Source organism: Nyctereutes procyonoides, unplaced genomic scaffold (genome assembly GCF_905146905.1).
Source record: "Nyctereutes procyonoides isolate TBG_1078 unplaced genomic scaffold, NYPRO_anot_genome, whole genome shotgun sequence".
Classification (NCBI taxonomy): Eukaryota; Metazoa; Chordata; class Mammalia; order Carnivora; family Canidae; genus Nyctereutes; species Nyctereutes procyonoides.
This window is the reverse complement of record NW_026575160.1, coordinates 1182136-1208568: the sequence shown is the minus strand read 5'-3', so window position 1 is coordinate 1208568 and position 26433 is coordinate 1182136. Positions and strand designations below refer to the sequence as shown.

Below are 26433 nucleotides of genomic sequence, written 5' to 3'. Positions count from 1 at the left end.
GAGTCAAGTAGCTAAATACATTAATGCTTGACAGAGTATGATGGGAACCATTGCCTAAGGCAGTGCAGTGCCTGTTAATCATGGAAGTGCATGTGAATCATCTGGTGATCTTTTTAAAATGCATGTTCTACTTTAGTGGGTCAAAGGTGGGTATTGGGATTCTACATTTCTAACTAGCTCACTGATGATGCTGATGCTTCTGGTTCCCAGACCACCCTTTGGGTACTAGAGCCTACAGGATAAAGATAATCATTCCATCTCCTGAACATGGTTGGGTTCAAGGCACTGGTCAATGTAAGTGGTAGGTGGTCACACTATAGGGATGGAGGTGAATCTGTCAACTGGCAGGACCCTCACCATGTCAGCAGAGACCTGAGTCCATGTACCACATAGGCAAAAGTAGGATTCTCTTCATCCCTGCACCTCCTACCCACACCTCTCAGTTTTATGATCTTCTTTGAAAAGGTTTTTCTTTTTTAAAGTTTTATTTCTTCTCAGAAATATTTTATTTTACCTGATTTCTGTTAACAAAAAATTTGAGAATCACACACTATATGACTTGTTGCAGAATCCTCATGCCTCGGATCCCTGGGTGGCGCAGTGGTTTGGCGCCTGCCTTTCGCCCAGGGTGCGATCCTGGAGACCCGGGATCGAATCCCACGTCAGGCTCCCTGCATGGAGCCTGCTTCTCCCCCTGCCTGTATCTCTGCCTCTCTCTCTCTCTCTCTCTCTCTGATGACTATCATGAATAAACAAACAAAATCTTTAAAAAAAAAAAAAGAATCCTCATGCCTTTGGAATAGGCCACCATGGTATGTATACTTAACTTACCTGATTGGATATTTCCCATTGGTCAGGGCCTTGGCATGGACTCTGAGTAAACTTAACCCTCAGTTAACTCAAATCATTATGCAAAACCATATAAGATGTGGATACACTGGCATTTTTTTTTCTCTTCTATTGCCACAAATTTCATGAGGACCAAGAGTAAAATGCATCATTTTGAAACAGGGTCATAAATTATATATATCACTTAGAGGGTTTGCCTCACTGCAATTTCACAGCACCAATTAAGATGGACTTCTGTGAATTTTAACAATAAGTATACATGGTAGCCAGTGCTGGCCAGCTGGAGTTAGCTTGCAAGCGAGGTGAAATATTCAACTACATACCCACTAAAAGAACACTACATTTGGATACCAAAATCTTTTTCCTAGACTAGAAAGAATGATTTTTTTGAAAAAGATTTATTTATTTATTTGAGAGAGTGAGAGCATGCATGAGTGGAGGGAGGGGCAGAGGGAGAAGGAGAGAATCTCCAGCAGATTCCTCACTGAGTGGAGGAGGCAGACCCTGGACTTGTTCTCATGACCCTGAGATCCTGACCCTGAGATGATGACCTGAGCTGAAATTAAAAGAGGCTGAACCAACTAAGTCACTCAGATGCCCCTAGAAAGGATGATTTTCATCTAACCTCTTCGTGCTTGTGGACAGGAGTTACAAAATATAGTCAAAAATCATACTGAAATAAAATTCCACATGCATGCTATACAAATCTCACTGGACTAACTATAGGATAATTCTACCCCATATCCCATGGAATTTAATGAAATGTCACTTTGGAGCAGAATCTGTCTTCTTTGAAACTTGAGATTTATGAAAGAGGAAAACTTACCATGTGTAGATAATCTGTCCTCCAGGATAGGTATAGAGGATAATGTAGCAGTCACCACCATAGAATTCACCATATGAATTCTGGTCAATTTCGACCCTACCATTATTTTCTACACGCCAAATCTGAAAGGAATGGAATGTGTGTACCAAAATTAAAATTTTCTTGATCTAATCGTACTTTTCAGAAGGCAAAAAATTAAAATTTTCTTGACCTAATAGTACTTTTCAGAAGTTAAAAAAAATTTTTTAGACCTATTGTTATGTTAAACAACTTTTAAATTACTTTTCTAACTAGTTTTCAAATTAAGCAATGAGAAGAAATTTTATCAGTTTGACAATTTTGTTGACTCATTTTTTAGGTGCTTATATTTTTTGCATCCTCCATAGTACTTAGCTCAGTTCTGAGCCTATTAATACATACCTACTGTTCGATTGGTTAGTGAAAATAACATGAGACTTCAGTGGAATAATGAAGTAAAACATTCAGCCCAGAAATATATTCCTTGTATAAAATATTTCAATCCTCTGGGAGATAACTTGTTTGTTAATTTTTTTTTTTTCCCTGCGCTGTAAGGCATGAAACCAATATCTCCTCAGGCAACAGTGACAGATTGGGACCAAATAATCAATATGCCAATTGCCTGAATATTTTCAAGAGGTGCCATCCAGACATAAGACTGAAAAGATAAAAGTAGGCAGAACCAGTTTTTTCTATTTTCTCATCCTCATCACAGATTAAAAACACTCCAAGTTGGAGAGATGAGAGGTTTAGATGAACCAAGAAAGTAACAGGAGAGAGCCTGCCAGGCACTTTGTGTCTGCATGCCCTCCTGGGGAGGGGAGAGGTAGAGGATATGCCCCTTGCTTTAAAATTTGGAGATGAACAAGTGGCAGTGCTTTCAGAGAGAAGCATTACATCCTGGTGAGCTGAGGAGACACAACAGCACTGCCAGGCTAAACCCAAAAAATCTAGAGAAAGTTTCCAGACTTCAGAAGTCCTGGGATGACTCAAGACATCTCAGAGACAATGTGACCTGACGAAGGGGACTGCAGTGTGATGCTGGGGAGCCAAATATGAAACAAGGCTCTCTGGCTGTGCTGAGCTTAAGAAAAACATTATCTGAGTAGGAGACAGACCCAGACCAGAAGCTGATACCCCTCGGACAATGGCCATAAGGAGCATTTGTCCCTTGGCAGTTCCCACAACACTTGGAGAGCTTAGATTCACACTTTGTGTCTTTGAAAAGAGGAAAAACTACTTCCTAAATCTCTCAACCATATACCTTGCTCCAAACACTGTAGAAAGCCTTGGGAATACAACGATAAAATATTCAATCCCTGCCCTCAAGGAACTATCAAGAGGGCTAGGAAGAAAAACGATCAATTCTGCAGTATTTTATGATGGGTTCTGTGAAAAATATTACTTATAGTTTGAGCACAGAGGAAGGCTGCTCCAGGGCAGAGGGAAGGCTTTTTAAAGAGATGCAACTTGTGACTGAACTGAATTATGAAGGAGTACAGGTGGAGACTTTAGCCAGTGGGAGAAGGGAGGGGAAGAGCCCTGAGGCAGTGGAAAGGTGAGGCAGAGAGGAGAGCAAGGATCGAATTATGAAAGTTCTTGCAGGCCCAGATGAAGATCAATGTTCTCAGGAAGACTATGGAGAGCCATTAAAATATTTTATGAGAAGATGTGACATTACCCAGTTTTTATTAAGTGAGATTACTCCACAGTAGAGGGTGAAGAGAGTTGAATTAAGGAGAATTATAGGGTGTTATTAGCATTTTTTTGGCAAAAAAAAGGGGAATAAAAAACAATTTGAATGCTCTAAAAATATCTGTGATTTTAGCACATGCCCATTTTGCTTTTGTGAATACCTGTAAGGTACAAGGAAAGGTCTAATAATGGTAGTTGGTACACTCAAAGCAATATGCCCTGACTGGACAATCCCAGTTCCAGGAGCAGGAGCAATTCTGGACCAGGAAAAAAGACAGCTGGGTTCCATATCACATCTCTGAGATGATAATGAAGTGATCTTGCACAAATCACCTAACTTCCTGGAATCTCAACGTACACATTGTAAAGCAGGATTGAAGGTCAGAGAGTATCTTTTCCGGCTTTAAATTTCCTGATTTAATATATAGTCACTGGCCATCTTTATTAACAAATAAAATTAACAAGTAAAAGTACAATGTTTGTAGTTCTCTGAAATTACATTTCCAGGTGTACTGGTGTAAGTGGTCTTGATGAAAACAAACACACAGAAACAGAAACAGCCACATACCTCCACTTTGCCGGAACCATCATCCACCATATTGTGCTGGGCAGCCATCTGTGGAGAAGTATGTAGTTTTGAGGCATCAAATGGAATTTGTTTTATTCGAGCCACTTTCTCGGTAACATACACTTTCCCAAAGCCATCACTCTGATCCTTCTCTCTCCAGTCCTTAAAGAACTGTTTGAAGATTGGTGTTTCCCCTCCTTCTGGAAGAACTTGAATCTAAAATTTAAAAAAATAATCATAATAATAGTTACAAAAAGAAAATAGAGGAAAATCATTCATCCAGTAGTGGAGAAAATACTAAGGAAATGAAAAGACTATCTTGGTTTCTGTAATGACCAATGGAAACTTAGAAGCTGGGATCCTTAAGTGAATGTAACATGGAAGGTTATCAGATATCAAGGTAAAACAGTCCAACGCTCCTTTCTGTCATAGTGAAAGTGAATGCACTGAATTTGGATGCTGGAAGAAAGAACAAAGTTCTCTCGTGTTACCATGACAGTCAAATATGTATGACTATTTTTCTCCATTGGGCTTATAAGAGGTCTGTAACCTGGAAGAAATGATCTCGTTATGTTCCTTGGGTCAGGACATAAAACTAAAGAGAAAGGATGAGGCTGAAAGACTCAGAAAAGGCGGAGTAAATAGGTGGCAGGTATCTAAACTGATGTCGATGAAGCCAAATCTTAACTGGGAATTAGCCCATGTCTGGACAACTTGCTCTACGGACTAACTGGAAAGTGCTCTCAGTTCACCCAGCTGTGGTTGATTATCTTCACTGAAATGCTGTGGAGGAAGTAGATGGGGTCTTTTTTTCATCATGCAGCTCCACAGATGGTCTGATAGGTAGTTTCTGCAAAATTCCATCCTCACAAAATTCCAACCATTCCCTACGGTTCTAGGGACACAGGACACAATGTGACACACACATAAGGGAAGGAGGACTTTCATGCATATGTTACTTTGAACCAAATTCTCTCATGAGTTTTGTAGAGATATGATGAGTTCCCATATTTTTAATTTTTTACTAGCCAGTTCATTTGCACACATACCTGGGTATTGGTGGAATAATTCATCTGCTTTAGGAACTCTTCAGCTGTCTTCATTGCAGCCTTTCTCTCCTGGGGATTAGCATCTTTACCTAAAATGGAGGACAGATAAAAAAGACAGAATCTCAGAGAGGCAAGATATCATATGATTAAGAAATATTTGTGCACCAAGCAATGAACATAATTACAACTTAAATATAACAATGAGAATGGAAAAATTTCCTAGTATGTTAAATATAGTTAGTAATATAATGATTGCCTTATATAAAAAAGACTATTTATATTGCCCTAATGCTTTCTTTAACACTATCATTCTTGACATGATACTAGTAGGAAGAAAATACGGTTTTGATGTCTGCATTTTATATGAGCTATTTACAGATCAAGTCTCAAAAAGGTAGTCTTTTTTTAAATCAGAAAAGATGTTTTCTTTACCTTTCCAAAGAAATAGCTGTAAATCTGAAGTGCTGCTACAATGTCAATGATATTTTTTACCTTTCCATACGAAAACTTGTTTTGCAGCACCATGATCCAAAATAAAGCATTCTTCAGAAAGCAGCATTGCCATGGAGAAGGGGTTTTCTTCTGCAACCACAGTCACTCTCATGGATCCACTGGCATCTGAAACCTAATATAAAAACCATGAGCTTGTTTGCAGATAATAAAAATGTTCTAAAATTACATTACGGTGATGGTTGTACAACTCTGTTAAACATAATAACAACCATCAGATTGTATGCTTTAAATGTGTATAGTATGTAAATTGTATCTCCACAAAGCTCTTTAAAAGAAAAAAAAATAACACAAATCCATGAGCCAAATTATACCCTAAAAGGTTTTTTAAAAGTTCTTTGGACAATCAATAAAACTAAAAAACAATATACTGAATAGGAGATGATATGTTTAGATGGCATATCTGATAAAGGGTGAGTATCCCAAATATATGAAGAACTTACATAACTCAACACCAAAAGACCCCAAATAGTCCAATTAAAGATGGGCAAAAAAGACATGAACAGACGTTTGTCCAAAGAAGACATTCAGATGGCCAACAGATACATGAAAAGATGCTCATCGTGCTTATTATCAGGGAAATGAAAATCAAAACCATAACGCAGTATCACTTAAACCTGTCAGATTGACTAAAATAAAAAACACAAGAAACAAGAAGTGATGGCAAAAATGAGGAGAAAAAGAAACCTTTCATGCACTGTTGGTGGCAATGCAAACTGGTACAGCCACTGTAGAAAACAGAATGGAGGGTCTTCAAAAAAGTAAAAATACAGCTACCATATGACCCAGTAATTCCACTATTGGGTATTTATTTACCCAAGAATATGAAAACACTAATTTTTCAAAGATTTTATTTATTTATTCATGAGAGACACAGAGAGAGAGGCAGAGACATAGGCAGAGGGAGAAGCAGGCTCCATGCAGGGAGCCCGACGTGGGACTCGATCCCAGGCCTCCAGGATCACACCCTGGGACGAAGGCAGGGCTAAACCACCGAGTCACCCGGGCTGCCCAAAAACACTAATTTGAAAAGATCTATGCAGCTACATAGGTTTGTAGCAGCGTCATCTACGATAGCCAAATTATGGAAACAGCCCAAGCATCCACTGACTGATAAATATATAAAGAAGATATGGTATGTATATAAACAGTATTCTCAGCCATAGAAAAGAATGAAGTTTTGCCATTTGCAACAACAAGAATAGATCTAGACAGTTTAATGCTAAGTGAAATAAGTCAGAGAAAGACAAATACAATGTGATGCTACTCATATGTGGAATTTAGGAAACAAAACAAATGAACAAAGGAAAAAGAGAGAGAGAGAAACCAAGAAACAGATTCTTAACTATAGAGAATAAACTGATGGTTACCAGAGGAAAGGGGGTGGGGATGAGTGAAATGGGTGAAAGGGATTATGAGTACATTTATTACCATGAGCACTGAGTAATGTATAGAATTGTTGAATCACTATATTGGACACTTAAAACTAACATGACACCGTGGAATTTTTTTTAAAAAAAGTCTTTTGGGGTAAAAGAACCATTAAAAAAAGGTTCAGCTTCAACACCAGACCTAAAGCATCAGAAAATAATCATAATAGTAATGGCTAAGGTTTGTAGAGATTTCTATATACTAGGCACCAAGTGATGAACTTTACATGATTACTAATTTTTAGAACAATCTTTTCAACTAGATAATAATCTTACACTCATTCTATATAATAAAAGCTAAAGCTTAAACATTTATTCATTCAACATTTACTGAGTGCCTACCATACGCTAAGCACTATACTAAGAAGGCATTGGCACATTATAGTCTATGCTTATAGACTGTTTTCAAATTAAATCCTGTAATTTAAGTATATTTTGTGTAAGTTGTCGAAGTAGATTTCTTCTGTCACAAATAGTTATTTACTTAGACTCCTGAAGTTTGGAAATAACCACAGAACATTTTTTTAGGGGCACCTAGGTGGCTCAGTCTATTACGCATTTACCTTTGGCTTAGGTCATGATCTCAGGGTCTTGAGATCAGGCCCTTTTTCCAGTTCCCTGTTTAGCAGGGAGTCTGCTTCTCCCTCTCCCTCTGCCCCTGCCTGTGTGCTCTCTATCTGTCTCAAACAAACAAATAAAATCCTAAAAATAAAAATTAAAAAGTACATTTTTTTAAAAGCTGGAGGTGGTCTTGCAAAATTGAAAGTGATATTAATGCCCAGGTTAGAATTCACTGTTTTTCAAAGGCCAGCTTGTTAGTTACAAGGTAATCACCTGGTACTTGAAAAATATGCAGACTCCAGGGTTCTCCCAAGATTAGTGGTTGTTTTGCAGCATTGTGGTGGGGTTTGAATCCTGTTTTGGTTTTTTTTGTTTTTTTTTTTGTTTTTTTTTTTTGTTTGTTTTTTAGAAATTGCCTAGGTGACTCTGCTTCCCAGCTATGTTCTGCAATCCCAAATTACAGTACTTTCAGACAGATCTTGGATTTTACATATAAGCAATATACTATATATCCACTAGAGGGAGCAATGATTCAGGATTAACATTTTCACATTTTAAAATATTTTAGTTCATAATGCTCTCCAAGAGGAAGGATGGTTTTATTTGATGATGCGGCATAAAAGATATTTAAACTGTTGAAAGGGGATTTTGTAAGCAGTAGTGGAAAAAAAAGTGCCATAAGACTTTACTTTCTGGGCAGCCCCGGTGGCTCAGGGGTTTTAGCGCCACCTTCAGCCCAGGGTGTGATCTTGGAGACTCAAGATCAGTCCCTTGTCGGGCTCCCTGCATGGAGCCTGCTTCTCCCTCTGCCTGTCTCTGCCCCCCCCCCCCCCGTCTCTCATGAATAAATAAAATATTTTTAAAAAATAATGAACTTTACATCTTTAAAAATAAAAAAAGACTACTTTCTACTATTAATTAATTAATTGAGAGAGAGCAGAGAGCACACGCACTGGGGTTGGGGCAAAGGCAAAGGAAAGGCAAAGGCAAAGCAGACTGTGCCCCAACACTCGGAGATCCAGACCTGAGTGGAAACCAAGAGTCCCACGGTCAACTGATTGAGCCATTGAGGTGCCCCGTGAAGTCTTTAGAATAACAATTGCTGTGTGACTTATATTAAAATCATCAGTATTTAGCAGAAGTGGTGACTACATTTTCCCTTGCCCTCTAGGAAGAAAATAATAGACTTCCCCTTTACAAAATGCAAGTTATTAGACACATTTGATCTTCATTCAGATCAGTTTCTGAGCTAGAAGTTCCCTTAAAGAAAAGCAAATGTAACTCCTTCCTGTGATGACTGATGACTACTTAGTTCTGCAGAGATTAACGGTCTGTTCCAAATCATGTGCTTGGAAAATTACAAGGGGTGGGAACTCTTGAAGGATCCCATTTGAGCAGTCTCTTCAAATGGTACATCTGTAGCTTCTGTTATTTTCACCAGCAATAAAATAATAAAATCATGGAGTCATAAGGAACATAAAAAAAAAATATTCTCATGTAATCTTTTTTTTTTTTTTTCAGATAAAAAAAACTGAGCTCCAGCATGGTCATATCTTGCCCAAGGTCATCTAGTGGGTGATCACCACAAGGTCTCCAATGCCCAGGATAGGGCTGTTTTACCCTGTTTCCTCCCAGCTGTTTGATTTGATAGCTTTGCCCTCCTGTAACATTAAAATAATGTGAAGATTTTATAGTTTATCACAATTTTATAAGAAAAAGTTTCCCAAGTATTTTTATTCCATGAAGGAAACATTTTATTGAATGTCATATATATCAAAACATATTGTTGCCAACTATCACACAACCCTATATAATTTTATTTAAGTTGTAGCAATCATTTCACTTGTTATTTGACATTTTTAAGAAAAGTAAGTAACAAAAAGAGGAATTTTAATAAGCACACTAGAGCAAAGAATGGATTCTGCCTACATACTTCTCTTTGAGAGCAACAAGAATTATCAGCTGTAGTAGAGTCCTTTCCAGAACAGGCCTCTGGGCTACATCCAGTCTAGTAAAAACAACAGAACTCACTAACAGTGAACTTACCATGTAGAGTTTGGCCATTTTCCTGTTAGTTATGTCTGCTACGATGTCGTCATCATCGTCTCCATCCCTGAGCTCAGGCTTTGTCCCTAAAACCTAGAAAAAAGTCACCAGATAAAAAGATAAAGATCTCTCACTAAAGGACGCAGGGTTTAGCTTTTTTTTTTTTTTAAGTAAACTATCTTATATTTCTAAAGACACAGATTATAAAATATTTGCAGTTAATAACGACCAGGCTCAAACATTTCTCACCAATCATACCACACTGGCCTTTTCCCAAGGATCAAATGAATCAGTTGTATTAAGTAAACAAACACTGAATTTGCCATGATGTGAACTTCCAAGAAAAGTAAAATCCTACACTTTGAAAGCACAGGTGTTCATATTATTTTAGACTAGTATGAATCAATTAAAATATGATTTCTAAATTCACTTCCATAACAGAATTTCTTCTTGTGACCTCCACTTCTAGAAGTAATCTATAGGTTTAATTGCAAAAATTTGTATCAAATTACTATTTGAGGGTAGAGTACCATTATCATTAGATAAAGGACAAATTCTTGACTACACAATGCTATTTCCTGCTACATATATGGCATAGTTTCTGGAGCATAAGAGATACTCAATAAGTGATTGTCAAATAATAAACAAATGTATTTATTCTCTGAATATATGATATAATTCAAATGTTCAAGTACATAAGGCATTATTAGAAAGTACATTTGAATGTGCTTTGATTTTCTACTCACTACAATCACAAAAATAGAGGTATACAAAGCAACCTGATTAAATTAATTGACACAAATATAATATGTCAAGGACAGGAAAAAAATATAAACTTACTCTAAATAATGTGACTTTTAGAACAACATAAGCATAATTCAAGTTTAGAACATGCAAAGAAGATATTCATTTAGATTCAATAAATATTTCATATACATTTCATATACAATATTTCATATACAAACACCTGCATAATGTGTTTTATTTCACTACAATACATTGTGTGGGGCAGCCTCGGTGGCTTAGTGGTTTAGCACCGCCTTCAGCCCAGGGCGTGATCCTGGAGACCCCAGATCGAGTCCCACGTTGGGTTCCTTGCATGGGGCCTGTTTCTCCCTCTGCCTGTCTCTGTCTCTCTGTGTGTGTGTGTCTCTAATGAATAAATAAAATCTTTAAAAAAAATACATTGTGTGAAAATACATACTGCCAAATATCAGGCAACAATAAAAATGTATATAAATTCTAATCCTTGTTAAAGTATGGACACTGCCTCCAGTTTAGAAACACATTACAGAAGTTATTTTCTCTGGGAACATGCAGATCTTTCTGTTGACACAGTGATCAATAAAACATTTTAATTATTGTATATATCAAATGATGATGATACAGTTTTTCTTTTTTGCTAAAAGTAGGATCAAGACAAAAATTAAAACACTTGCAAAGGTGCTTTTTTTTTTTTTAAAAAACAACTTTACTGTGCTAGAAGTTTGCATGTCTTCTAAGAGCAGGAACAGGCTCCTAATGCACCCTTTTGTGATTCAGCTTCAACCAGGATAGTAGTTTGGAATCAACAGTTTGGGTTGAGGACACATCTAATACTTGGAAGTTTCCCAGTGGGCCGAGTGAGTCTGAGATTTGGGACACACTCTAACTTTTAATTTTCAGACAACAATTCCCATATGAGCCAAGGATCTTAATTAGCCTCTCAAAGGATTGTAGCACAGTTGGGAGTTGAACCCGTGGGATTTACCAGAAACAGGCTTAACTGCACGGTAGGGGAATGATGTACATTGTCAGGTATTGCCAAGAATCATTTTAAAGTTCAGTTGAGGGATCCCTGGGTGGCGCAGCGGTTTGGCGCCTGCCTTTGGCCCAGGGCGCGATCCTGGAGACCCGGGATCGAATCCCACATCGGGCTCCCGGTGCATGGAGCCTGCTTCTCCCTCCGCCTGTGTCTCTGCCTCTCTCTCTCTCTCTCTCTCTCTCTCTCTCTCTGTGTGTGTGTGACTATCATAAATAAATAAAAATTAAAAAAAAATAAAGTTCAGTTGAACAACTAAGCATTTACCAAATACCTCTCTGGGGTATGAGTAAACAAATGAGTTTCTAATCACCTTCCCAGACCTTAAGGATACTATATCTTGCTTGGAAAGAGAAAAATAATTAAACATGTTCTCTTTATCAACTAAGCTATATATTTTGATCCTTGAAATAAACTATAAATACAGCTTTTTTTTTAATAGGTAGGATAATGCCTAAATTTAAAACATTCAAGTTCATCAAGTGATTAACATGTAACTTATATGATCCTTGGTGCATTAAAAAAAAACATATATTTTGACAATATAAAGAGGAAAGGAAACAGAGAAGTCTTATCTGAGAATGTTTCTTAAAAATTTCATCTATTGTCCTAGCCAAGACCTGTCACTCAAGCTTGGAGCCTCCCTGCCCCTCCCCTTCCTTCAATTATTTTCTGTAAATTTCCACTTAAAAGTATCATCATCCTTTAAAATGCTCCAGACTGAACTTAGCTTTTTTCTCTCTTTTCTTTTTTTTTTTTTTTTAAGATTCTATTCATTTATTCATGAGAGACACAGAAAGAGAGAGAGACAGGCAGAGACACAGGCAAAGGGAGAGGCAGGCTCCATGCAGGGAGCCTGACGTGGGACTTGGATCCTGGGTCCCCAGGATCACGCCCTGGGCTGAAGGCAGGTGCTAAACCGCTGTGCCACTCAGGGATCCCTGAACTTAGCTTTCCACAAAACTCACCATTCGCAATCCTCCATTTGTGTCAGTGAATCTCTATCCTATTCACCGGGACTTAAAATCAGGAGGTCAATTTTGGATACTTCCTGTCTTCCATATTGATCTCTTACCCTCATAGTCATTCCATTCTACTTCTTTATCATAATGTTCAGAGTCACCCTAATTCTCATCTTAGCGAAGTCCCTCACCACCTGAGTCAATTGGTGGGTTACACCTACTCCTGTCAGTTCCTTCCTGTCCTCAGGGCTCATCCCATTTTTTTTTTTTTTTCATCCAGAAAGTTATCCTGTACCCTGGCTGGGAGGCCCCTTATTTCACTTTGCTCCTAAGCTTCAAAAATATGACTTCGGGGATCCCTGGGTGGCTCAGCAGCTTAGTGCCTGCCTTTGGCCCAGGGTGTGATCCTAGAGTCCCAGGATCGAGTCCCATGTCGGGGTCCTTGCATAGAGGCCACTTCTTCCACTGTCTGTGTCTCTGCCTCTCTCTCTCTCTGTGTCTCTCATGAATAAATAAAATATTTAAAAAATATATGACTCCAGATAAAGGTTTCTATCTTAAATCTGCACCGGTGATTCTTAAAGTTCAATGCAGTAAAGCAACATGTGGGTAACCTGATAAAATATACACTCTCAACTGCCAGCCATTAGGTCAGTAGGTTTGGGATGAGGCCCAGGAATCTGAACTCCAGATGATGCCAAACTGGCTGCTTACTGACAGAGCCAAAACTTCTGTCTGGATTCCAAAGCCCCCTCAGAGACTGGATGTTACCTACACTGCATTATTTCTCAGCATTCTCTGCCCTCTCTCCTTCTCTCACCAAGCTGATATTTTCAGCATCCCTGGTGGGAACCACATACTTCCCTTCCCCAGAGCTTTACCGAATGCTGCTGTGGGTTGACTGCAGGTGGTAGAAGCAAAAACTGAACAATTATCCTTTGGCTGGTTCAGCCAATTATAATTAGCACAGTAATAGTTATTGAATTATTGCCTATTGAATGTCTACTATGAGTTACACACTGTATCAGGAGTTTGGGACACATACTGTTTTATCTTTATGAGGGATTCCATAAGCTAGATACTGTTATCCTCATTTTACAGAAAAAGTCACTGATGCTTAAAGAGGTAAAGTGATCGTCTCACAAAACTGCTAAATATTGAGGCTTAAATTCTGTCAGAGATCCCTTTAATGCCATAATTTCAATAACTTTAATTTTTTTTTTTAAGAGAGCCAAGAGAGAATGGAAGGCATGGAGGGAGGTGTAGAAGGAGAAAGAGAGAGAATCTTAAGCAGGATCCACTCCCAGCACGGAGCCCAATGCAGGGCTCAATATCATGACCCTGAGAGATCATGACCTAAGCCGAAATCATGACCTGAGCCAAAATCAAGAGTTGGGTGCCTAAACAACTAAGCCACCCAGGCTCCCCTTACTAGTTATCTCATTAATGAATGACCTTAAATCAAATCTTTTTTTTTAAAGATTTTATTTATTTATTCATGAGAGACAGAGAAAGAGGCAGATACATAGGCAGAGGGAGAAGCAGACTCCCTGTGGAGAGCCTGATGTGGGACTCAATCCCAGGACCCCAGGATCACGCCCTGAGCTGAAGGCAGGCACTCAATCACTGAGCCACCCAGGCATCCCTAAATAAAATCTTTGATGTGGGTTATTTTATATTTGTGTGAAACTCATGATTTTATTTGTTTGAAACTACCCTTTAATACCTAGTACCCTTCTTATCTAAACCACATGTATTGAAACTTGTTGATATTTATTACCTTTTATTGTGTATTACATGTCTTCAGCTAATGCTTCTCAAGTGCTGCTATGTGCCATGCCAGGGACTTTATAAATTTTGTTTAAAAGATGCTTACAGGAGCACCTAGGTAGCTCAGTGGGTTAAGTGTCCAACTCTTGCTTTCAGCTCAGGTCATGATCTCAGGGTTGTGAGACCGAGTGCAAGTCGGGCTTCACGCTGAGTGTGAGGCCAGCTTAGGATTTTCCTCTCTCCCTCTGCCCTTCCCTCCACTCTTGTGTGCTCGCTCGCTCTCTCAAAAAAAAAAAAAAAATTAAAATAAATTAAAAAACAAAAGATGCTTATATACCCCTACTTACCAGACACCAGTCTATGAACATTAGATTTAACAAGTCATTTCATCTACACATCAACTGGGCAGTTATTATCTCATTTGATGCTTCAAGAAACAGACTAAGTAACTTGTCCACAGTCATGTAGCTTACAACAAAGGCCAGAGTCAGGATTTGAACTCTGGCTCCAGAGCGTATGCTCTTAACTAGCATGCTGTGCTGCCTCTGTAGCCACTTCAAAAGGGTCTTTACACTTAGTTGTGTAGGCCTGGTCTCTAGCGATAAAACAGAATTGTTTCATAGCAGAGATATGTACAGGGACCACTCTTAGTTCTCTCTTTCTGCTTAGAGCAATACTAGCATGTCTACTGTGCGGCACATATGCTAGTTCATCTGGTGACCTTGCTCTGCCCCCCTCCCTCCACAGCTGTTCTCATTTCTCTCCAAATCCTCTCTCTACTCCCCTTCTTATCGGTTCTGCCCATGCTGTAGGCATGGAAGGCTGGCAGAGGGAAGTTCTTGTGTCACATCATGGGGCTGTGTGAGCAAACAGCTCTTCAAACAAGATAGGACAGTGTTCAATAACATGAAAGAGCTACCAAGGAATGTAAAATAAAACAACACTTCTTTACCCATGAAATTGTTAAAAGTTAGGAGGCAACTTATAACATTTGATGTTGGGAAAGCTTCTGTATTCAATCAACCACTCTAGTGAGAAGGCAAATTCTGGAAAGTGCCTAGAAGTAGGTAATAGAAACCCAAGAAACAGACCAATTATTTAACCCAATAATTCTATTCTGGTAGTTTATTCTAAGGAAATAATTAAAATACATGAAAGAATCAACCTAAAAATACATCACAGCATTTTACATATTAAAAAACAAACCAGGGCAGCCCTGGTGGCCCAGTGGTTTAGCGCCACCTTCAGCCCAGGGCATGATCCTGGAGACCTGGAGACCCGGGGTCAAGTCCCATATCAGGCTCCCTGCATGGAGCCTGCTTCTCCCTCTGCCTGTGTCTCTGCCTCTCTCTCTCTGTCTCTCATGAATAAATAAATAAAATCTTTTTTAAAAAAAATAATAAAATAAAAAATAAAAAACCACATAAATGCCTAACATGAAAGGGATTGATTAAATAAATTAGGGTGTATCAACAGAATGGAAAACTATAGAGACATTAAAATATTATAAAAATCATGTGATGGTCAAGAAATGTTCAGAATATTTCAAGTATAAATTTAGCTTGCAAAGCATTATCTACAATATGAAATCTTTCTTGTGAAAGCACAGAAATACATACATGAAAACGAAGATCAGGAAAAATTTAGTTACTTTTTTTCTAAAAGGTGGGACTTGAGGATATATTTTGTTTCTACTATGACTATGTATATTATGTAAAATTTCAATAATAAGCAGATATTTGTCTTTAATAAATAAAACTGCAAAAGCTTTTATTAAACAAAAAATACTGACATCTTGTTTTTGTATTTATTTTCTCTCCCCATGGAAGAAATAGTTGGCATTTCATTACTTCAAACACAGTAATTGTAACTCCTTTTAATTTATAATCTATCTTAGGTTTCTCCCTCAGGCTTCTTCACTCAGTTCATCAAAGCATAGTAACTATTCTTGATGGATCCTAAATGCTCTAGGAATTTTAGTCAGAGAAACTTTTGTTAATGTAAAGATCTACAGGTGGCCACCAGTGACAAAGGGGCCTTAATTTTTCATGAAGAAAGTAAATGATTCCAAAGGTCATGGGTGCTACTTTGTTATAGGTGTGGTATTAGAAAAAATGGGAGTATCTCTATCTTCTCTCTGTTTGTTAGTAACATAATGGAAATGTTTAACAACTTAAGACACTAAGTACATTAGAGAGGTTGGAAATTTGTGGGAATATAATTTTATTCTATGCCAAAGTAGAGCTTTTGTTCTGCTGTTCACTCTTTGTCTTCAAGAGGAGTTCAGTTCAAAATAATCCAGGAGATATTTATATTGAATCATTAGAGCAAGTACACCAGCTTGCTTTAGATTCACAGTCTTCCAGCTTTGGGTTTTCTGGATTCTCATGACATGGGTCTAGACCATCCTTAGGGTTCTGTGTTTTTTTCTCTATGACCCATGGTGACTTTTTCTTTTAAGACATAAATAGGCCTATTTGTAAGTTCATTTAAGAAAGAAGGACCAGGAAGTTAAAAAAAAAAATGCTCTCTTCATAATCTTTAATCTTCACATTTGCATCTGTCTTTATTTATTTTGAATCTTTTAGCCAGCCGCACCTATTTGGGATATGAAATTGCAACATTTCTGATCTTGCTCCCTCAAAATGCACTTTCTCTATTTTAACTTCCTACAGATAACTCAGGACGTTTGAACAAGTAAGTATTCAGAGTGAATGGTAGGAAAAGAAGGGATAATACATAGCCTGGAGGAAGAACAATATCTAACTTAAGACTCCAGATCACTCTGGATGAAAATGTTCCAATTGGTATCAAGTCCTCAAAGAATTTAACATAAAAAGTCTCATGTGCTTCTCAACTGTGATTTCAGCTGGACAGATTAGGAAAATGAGAATGAGAAAAGATAGGAATTTTGCCTGAAGTCCAAGTCTAGTAAATAGTAAAGCGAGGATGCAAACCCCAGGCCTCCCAACTCCCCACAGCATAGGCGACATCACAGTCTTCTTACTGTTACCACTTAAATACAAAGGAGGCTCTCAGGTCCCAAGAGCTAATGTTTTAATTACCCAGAAATTCTCCTGTCTTATTTCCCTTCCCTAACTGGGAAAAAAAAATTAGTTGATTGTTAACATATGGTGAACAGAAATAAACTATAAAGGCAAAATATAGCCTTGTTATATTGCTTCCAAGTAATTTATGGTGTAAGTCAGATAAATATTTGATAACAGGGAAGACATACAGAGATATAAAATCACAGGCAATTCTCAGAGAAGCTATGACCTCATTTAGCTAGCTCCACCTAATCTGGATATGAAGTTCCAACATTTGCTCTCCTGATCTCAGTGGTGTGCGTCCCTGCCTCTGAAACACCTCTACTCCATTACTGATAAATCAAATAAAAGGGGTAATTTAATACATCAAGTAGTGGGTAAAGTTATTTTAGACTGAAAGAAAGCATATTAAGTACGTGTTTGGATAAAAGATTAAAGTGATTTATGAGTCTGCAGGAGAGGTTTGGTTATTTAATAATCTGGGCCAGGAGTGTCCAATAGAATTTTCTGTGACTGAAATATTCCACATCTCTCCTTTACAATATGGTAGTCATTAGCTACCTGCAACTACTGAGCACCTGAAATATGGCTAGCATAACCAGGTATGGATTTTTTATTTTACTTAATTTTACTTAATTTAAGTCAGAATTTAAATAGCCATTTGTGTCAGCCAATGCTGTATTTGACAGTGTACCTCTAGAGGGCTCAGGGAATGCTGTGGCCTTGGACAAGTCACCATGATGCAGGTCTCATTCTTTGACAGTAGCATCAGGGTATTGGAGATGAGATTTAGAGGGTCCAATTTACAAGAAAGTTAACTCTTAAGTTATGGTAATATGGAGAGCAAATTAAAAGTTACTATACAATGGAAAGCTAACTTATAAGATACTATAATATGGAAAAAGCTAACATAACTTATGTATTAAAATACGTAAGCTAGAATGCCAACTTGTTAAATTAGAGCAGTTGTCTTAATTGGCTACATATTGGAACCATCTGGGGACTTATGATAACAAGTACTAAAGTCTGAATCTGAGCCCAAAATTCTGATTGAAGCCCTGGCACTGTGTATTTTCAAAGCCCTCTGGGCCTGGTTCTGTGATATATTCACAATTTTAGTGGCATCAGCTTTGTTAACCTGGCTCATCTATCTCAACATCAGGACAGGTCTTCTAAGCATTTCTGATGTTGAAATAGCTTCTCAGGGAACTCTTCCCTGGACAAACTGTCATGGCCTGGCAGTCAGGAAGCTGCCCCAGAGCAAATTTCAGGTAAAGATTTTAGCCCATCTACCCTTTCTAGGAATCATAAAATCTTTTTTTGTTTGGTTTGTTAAGACTGGAAACCCATTTGGACATTACTATGTCCAGAGTGACTCTGTGACTTTGTTTCCACCCCTAAAATGGTCTAATAATTAATGCTATTCACAATCATCATGATGATTTAGTGAAATAATGTATGTGAAGTGACTGTCACTGTACCTGGCATGTCGTAAGAACTCCCCAAAAGTTAGGTCTCATCCTTTCTCCACCTTTATATACATAGAATGAAATTTGCCTTGCTCGGACGGTCATTCTCTCTCCTTGGCAAGACGTTGCCATTCACCACTGTGATTCTTTGCATGATAATTTTACCATTGAATTTCTTGCCACATACCTCCCTGTGGACTTATGTTTACTTATTCACTTATTACTTGTTCATGTCTTGATCTAATGATGTCACTAAGAACTCCATATGTCTTGCCAGTGCACCCTTGTCAAAGTCTTATATTTTAGATTTAAAACAAGTTGAAGACAGTTCTAAATATCCCTCTTCAAGCAAAACCTGAAGATAGTCTCCTATGCATCAGCAAAGGAATAATTAATAATGCTGATAAGGAAAATAAGATCATCTCTTCTCTACAATTGAGATATATATGATACCATTAGTCTTTGGTTATGAAGCAGATTCTCTGGTCTTCCCATCTGTTTCAATCATATCTCCCCATTTAGTCCTGTACATATGATCTTATCTTGGTGAGTCAGCATATATCAGTTACAGTTTATCAGTAAGGTTTAGGTATGGAGTATCTATGATATATCCCATTGGAAAGGGTTGGGAGCTATAATGATTAGTAAGTTAGCTCTGGCCCCTCTCCTCAGTGAGCGGACGTTCAGTGCTGGGATGCTAAAGGAGTTTCGCCTGTCCTTGCATTTACAAATGCCAGTATAGGCAGTGGCTGCTGGAGCAGTCTGCAGAAAAAGATACTGAGGTTGCTTCCAAATTTAGTGAGGAAGTTTAACATGATCCACCAGTTATTACACTCATGGACAAATAAGAGAAGTAGCAGGACACATTTCATTTGTTTTCAACCCTATGAAAACAGCCTGGAAGGATTCTCAAATTCAGAGATGTTCAGAGAGTGTATCTTGTCCAGAGAGGATTGGCAGCTTCTCTATGATTTACTTCTTTCATCCATAAAGTAAAGGTATAGAGATCCCATTGGTGCTCTGCCCATTTCACCTTGGTCTACCTCAGGGGTCATCTGTAGTTAATTTCTTAAAGATCTAAGCCCTCTGCTCTCTGTTTGATGGCATTATCTGGCCACTGAGCTCTACTGTATGTTTCCACACAAAGGAAGGCTGGAATTCTGGGAAGTTAACACCCAAAGAGTGACCCCAGCCCATGAAGGATGGGAATTACTAGCTAAATCCTGCAGCAACCTCAACCACCTGTGGGCTAATTCTGAAGTGTGTTCCATATAGCTTCTCATAGGGTCCCTCTGGGACTAGCCCGTTTCCCAGGGCAGTACTATGTATTTACAAAGTATTGCCTCACTTTACTCCTATTTTCTGCTTCTAGGATCATCTTCCAAATAACCACCTGCCCCCAAGTCCTTGTATAGCATTGGCTTTCAGAGGAACACAAACCAAGACAGGATAGAACAGATCCATCAAGTCTACAGGGCTGTTGTAAGAATGAAATGAGCTCATTCTTGTAAAGATGATAGAAGAATGTTTGTCACATGATAGGCACTGGATGTTTGCTATGATGGTGGCTGTTGTCACCTCCTCTGCAGGAAAAAAAAAAGTCACAAATTTGTTTCTTAGATTATGGAATTTCTGTGTTAATGATAAGAATTACCTGTATGATACAAAGAAAGCATAACTAGAAAGATTAAGGAACAAACAAAACTCAGCCTGCTAGTGAGCCACTTGCCTTTATCACCACAGAACAAAAAGATGAGAGAAATTATGTCATCACATAGCAATAGAACCCCATGACAGTGAATATCACAGCAACTCATATTTAATTGTATTGCATTTGTTGCTTGCTTTGAGATAGTTTTTAATTAACGTATCTGTCTTGTCCATGCACTCTGTCAGACTTCATTAAAATCTACATTCAGTTGGGTTTGCTTTTTAGTTGCCAGTATTCATTGAAATTGGGCATTGGTAATTTAATTTCTCCATTATGCATGGCATAGTACTTCATTTCCCTGTATATCTGCATGGCTCTTATTTGCATGCACGTACTTTTATATTTTAATATTTTTAACAGTATGTTTGTATCTTTTTCCTGACTAGTAGAATGTTATACCTACAACTAAGGATTGCCTCTTGGTTTCTACTGAAAACATACTGTATTTACCTGAACAAATCATGTTTTCCTGAAAAAGTAACTTTAAAATTTTTTTTAAAAAAGATTTAATTATTTATTTGAGAGAGAGAATGAGTGAGAGAGAGAAAGAGCAAGGGGAGGGACAGAGGGGGAAGGAAAAGCAGACTCCCCACTGAGTGGGGAGCCCAAAGTAGGGCTCAATCCCGGGCCTCCAGGATCATGACCAGGGCCAAAGGCAGCTGCTTTTCAGTTGCCTGAGCCACTTATGTGCCTCTAAAATCCTTTTTATAAATAAATATGTATATGTGTATTTATACAGGTTATATATATATATACACATATATAGATCGAGATAAGATAAATGATCTAAAATTGCTTAAAGAAAACATTCTTACTGTTAGGTTTTTATTATATAGTATCACTAATATTATAAGAAACATGAGAAATATAAATAAGGAAAATTAAACCTGACATTCTAGTTTAATATTTATATTAGTTTATTAACTCCAATATAGACCTGTGGAGACAAAGATCTATCCTTCTATATAGTCCATCTGTCTTAGAATTGTACTATCTTATTTACAGGTCCTATCACACTATTCCCTCACTTCAGCTACCAACTAAAGGAAAAATTATCTCATTCAGAAATGATTGCCAAGAGGTATTAATTTGGGTTTGGTAAATAAAAGTGACACCTGATCAGTAAGTTCACAAGTCTTCATGTTGAACTTTGGTGTGACAAAGTAGATTATTTGAAATATTATATTGCAGCATATGGTAAACTATACTATTATTGTATCTTATCTTTGTTCAGAAGGTCCTGGGGCTCCTGGGTGGCTGTTGTGTAAGTGTCTGACTTGGTTTCAGCTCAGGTTGTGATCTCAGGGTCCTGGAATGGAACCCCACATTGAGCTCTGTGCTCAGTGGGGAGTCTGTTTGAGACTTTCTCTCCCTCTGCCCTTCCTCCCACTCATGCACTCTCTTTAAAATAAATAAATCTTTTTTAAAAAACCCAAAAATGAATATTTCAACTTCAACCACTGGATCAATTGGTGAGAAACAAAATGAGTATCTGAATTGAATACTAGAAATCCAAATAAAAGATTCATTAAAATAAATGACAACAATGAATGGTGCCTTGAACAGTGCCTGGCATACAGTGAACTATCAATAAATGGTATATAAAATTAACTCTGCCAAGAAAAAAAAAAAAGAAACAGAGCCATAGCAAGCACAGTGTTCTTGAAAGCATTATAACCCTGCAGCATGGCTACTTGTCAGTATAATTCTTCAGATTTTGACCATGTACTAAATATCATGGCTGTAATGCAAAAATGGAGAAAATGATTTAATTCCAATGCAGTAGAGAAAAGAAACAGAGAAAAGTATTTTCTGGCCCTCTGATATTTTCTAGGCAAGACTAAACTGAAGAGAGTGGCAAACATGTTGAATCCTTTTAACTTAAAAACCTTGAAATGGTTAAGCCCATAAATGGACCTTCTCTTTCTACATGGCTCTCATAATAATGTTACTTCGGTCAATGAATACTGATGAGCACCTACATGCCAGACACCATGCCGCTAGAATGGGAAATTACAAAATCTTTAAGATATTGTTTAATTTCCCAAAAATTTACAAAAAGACCCTGGAAAATAAAGGAGGCATAAACAAGGAAGCTAAAGCTATTTGAACAGCACACAAGGATAAGTGTTTCTCTGATAAAATCTTTGTCTCACTGTCAAAGTGTTTACTGTGTCTATTTACCAAATTAATATCTCGAGCTACTCAAATTTCTGCCCTTACAGAGCTGTGACTAACAATAAAATCCGTAAGAAGGCAAGAGATAATAGTTTACTGAGTGATTTGTATGTGTGTGGCTATTACAAACCCACAAAACAACCTTAGGTCTTACATTTAAGGAGCTCCAAATACCCACGTTTGTTCCCAGATGCTTTTAAAAAGCAATGTGATTTTTATTTTTGTATTACTTTTCTATAGATCTTTAGATCCTTTAAAAAATATTATATATTCATTGTTCTAAAATGGTCATGAGGGGGATTTTCAAAACAGCGCCCTATTTCTATACTTGGAACTTCTATGGTTCATTTGATACTAGTCTACAAAGATAAATAGGGATTGATGTATCTAATCAAAGATTATCCCCAGAAAATAGTTCCTCCCACTATCTATAACATCATGTCAAAATGATCATGCTTGATTTAAACATACAATAATATTTTAGTTAAAAGTTTAAAATGTGATCCCATGTAAATCCAATAAACCCAAGATTATTCTAGGAAACAAACATTTCCACAAATAAATTTTAAGGAATGTTGACAGAATTCTAAATTTCCAAATTCCAATTTTTTTCTTTCTTAATCATACTTTACATGCTGAAATGTATGAGTACTTCAAAGCTTATTATTAAATGTTCAAAATCACTCCTGGTTTTACTTTTCCATAAATTTATACATAAGAAGTTCGGAGGCATTAGTAATGTGCACAGTCTTTTGATGTTAAGTTTGGGGGAAGAATAAAACAAATACATGGAGTGATTCAAAAATAAAGCTCTATATGTGGGTAGTTCCTTGGAGTTCATGGGCCATATTCATTTTTAATCTAGTCATGAGAAGCAGCAGCACCGGGATGCGGGCCACAGCCAAGCAAAGTGGTCAAGGCCAGTGAACAGCCCTGTTGTGTGCTAGTCAGTGAGACATGTGGGTTTTTGTGGTTGCTGGACACTAAGTGGGGAGGTGACCTGACCTGGGAGGAAGGATTCTACCGATAAGGGTATCCAGCTTCAGCTCCAGAGAACATGTATTTTTACCACAGAATGAAAAGTTTTAGACCAGTTACTTATTTCTTACCATGCTACATGCTTTCACGTACGTGAAAGTACGTGCTGCCTAATACATGGGAAGGTAAATATAAACAATCCCAAGATTCAGTTGCTGCTTTCCAAAAGGTTAGTTGTAACTATCTGTCTGCAGATAGAAGACTAGTAGAATATATGAGTTGTCCCTTATCTAAGTATCAACTGCTCTTACATAAATGCAGTGGACTTTAAAACCATCAATAGTGTGGCTTTTTCAAATCTTCACCAACACTATTATCAAAACATAGGAAAGTTTTTTAAGAGGTACTGCTATCCTCCAGAAAACAGAAAAACAAATGTAATGGGTTTCTGGTACCATGTAGCTCACAGCAAATTGTACTACTTATCCAAATATGAATGTGCAATGAGTTCGAGTTGTAAAGGTGACACAGATATAAAGGCAGTGTAGCACCTTCCCTCAAGGAACTTAGAGTGGAAGTGATAACATAAATTTTATTTGGCAAAATACTTTGAAAAAATAGGACTAAAGTTTCACTGTTTGCCTAAATGAACATCTCTAAAGAGTAATTTAAGAAATATCTGCACTACTCAACTCTAGATTATACTCACAAGATGCTCTGCTGGGAACATCGTACATGTCCAATCAACTTGCCAAGAGAATGATTAAAAGGATTATTTTATTTTCAAGCTGTCAATTGTGACTTATAATAAGATGAACACAAGTCCCATGTTGGGAGAGTCTTTTGGAGGTTAATCTAGCCTACTTGTTATTTTTAGACAGTCTAAAATACATGAATTTAATCATGAGAAGGCTTCCAATAATGGTGGTATCCAACCATGCTTTCTGGTGTTTGCGGACCCTCACAATCTACTCCCACTTTCTGACTCTGTCTTAGCTCTAGTGTGTGCTTCTCTTCTCAATCAGATGACAAAGTAAGCAGTTTCTGAGCTTCATTGGGAACCAACCCAGTGTTCAATAAATGCTTATTAGCTGGACATAATATGGTATTCCAGCTTTCCTTCCGATCTTCTTTATTTTTGTCCAGAATCTGAAACAACGATTGTGCATGACTTTCCAGGGAGCCTTCACATTTTCATAAGAACAAGAAAGCTAACAGTTAGCAATAGAGCAGTTACTTAAAATCTTCTGTAGTATTTTTGCTGCCAGTATTCCACCATGAGCATTTATAATTATTATAGACTTCAGAAGTTCATTAAATCATTGAAAAAAGTCGTTCTGAATTAGAAAAATTAGTTGATTTTTGTTCTCATTTCAAAAACTTGCCTTTTCTGTATTCTCTTTTTGTTATCTACCAGATGCTGTTCTTTAAAAAATGAAAGTCTATAAAACAGTTAAATTATTGACCTTAGCAATTTTTCCTGAGGGCACTTTTTTTAGCTTGCCTCCTAATGTTTAAAGGATAAATAGGACCAATGAAGAAAGTCTAGAACCTTAGGGTTAGTGACGTATTTAATTCTCCTTCACATTGTTTATTTTAAATAGGAAAAGAAGAGCAAGAAAAAAAAACATTACATAATTAATGAGCAGCTTTCCTGGTAAATACATTTACAGTGAAGAAAAAACATGCACAGGGTAAAATGTGACTTTAGTTATAGGCTCTAGTTAGTTCCATGTACAGGATAATTTTCCTATTTAGAAATATGAATTTTTAAGAGTGCTAAAGACACAGATAAGAGGCTGAACACACACCCTATTTCCCCACAGAGTCTTGTGAACACATGCTCTCTCCCAGTCCTGTCTGGTGAGTGCCCCCTATTACTCTCCAGAGTGTTTTGGTTTGAAGGATTAATTTATGACCATCCTAGACATAAGCCATATTAAAATTTTATGAACATTACAGTATGAACGTAATAGTATGAAAAGATAGCTGAAATACCAAGAAATAAAGGTGAATTCTCCAAAAAACTCTCAGAAAAAGTATTTTTCAGTATTTATAGTATTGAGCACTTTGATGTGTTAGAAAGACACATTCTGAATATTCCACATCGAATATGGAGTAATGATGTAACCATCATGTAACTGGTTTCATTATGTCAAGTCCTTGATTTTAAGCTATTACTAACCTTCATATAGAGACTTTCAAAGCTTTTGAAGATAAATAACTTTAAAAGAGTCTTATTAAAAATGAATCACTTAAAAGGACAGTTTTAAAAGATATTTTGAGGGATCCCTGGGTGGCTCAACAGTTTAGCACCTGCCTTCGGCCCAGGGCGTGATCCTGGAGTCCTGGATCAAGTCCCACATCGCGCTCCCTGCATGGAGCCCTCTTCTCTCTCTGCCTGTGTCTCTGCCTCTCTCTCTCTCTGTCTCTCAATAATAAATAAAATCTTAAAAAAAAAACACAAAAAAATGAAAATCCCCTAACACAAAGACATCACATTTTACATTAAGGATGATGCCCCTTATCTCTATCACTAATGTTTTAAGATCAAAGTTATATTTTTACAATTTTCTTCTTTAGGTTTGTATTTCCTTTTTTTTTTTTTTAAGATTTCATTTATTTATTCATGAGAGACACACAGAGAGAGAGAGAGAGAGAGAGAGAGAGAGAGAGGCAGACACACAGGCAGAGGGAGAAGCAGGCTCCATGCAGGGAGCCCGACGTGGGACTCGATTCCGGGTTTCCAGGATCAGGCCCTGGGCTTAAGGTGGTGCTAAACTGCTGAGCCACCCGGGCTACCCTGCATTCCCTTTTAAATTTAACAGTGTAATATATTGACTGCTTAAACTTTTTTTCTCTCAAAACTCTGAATGAAATCCAATAAGCAAGCAAATGTATACACACAATAGATGCTAAGCCTGTGGCTTCACTTACTGGAACAGAGTACAAATGAGTTGGT

At 37.5% G+C, this 26433-nt stretch overlaps 1 protein-coding gene across 1 annotated transcript in view; it reads right to left on the bottom strand.

The window, feature by feature from the left end:
• The window catches only part of SCIN (scinderin), a 76817-nt gene that overhangs the window by 21506 nt on the left and 28878 nt on the right, over positions 1-26433 (bottom strand). Inside the window, exons 5-9 of the mRNA XM_055314833.1 lie at positions 9553-9645; positions 5498-5630; positions 5006-5094; positions 3957-4172; positions 1676-1797 (exon numbers count right to left, since the gene is read on the bottom strand). Of these exons, the coding sequence (XP_055170808.1) occupies positions 1676-1797; positions 3957-4172; positions 5006-5094; positions 5498-5630; positions 9553-9645 (653 nt within the window). The remainder of the gene's footprint in view (positions 1-1675; positions 1798-3956; positions 4173-5005; positions 5095-5497; positions 5631-9552; positions 9646-26433) is intronic.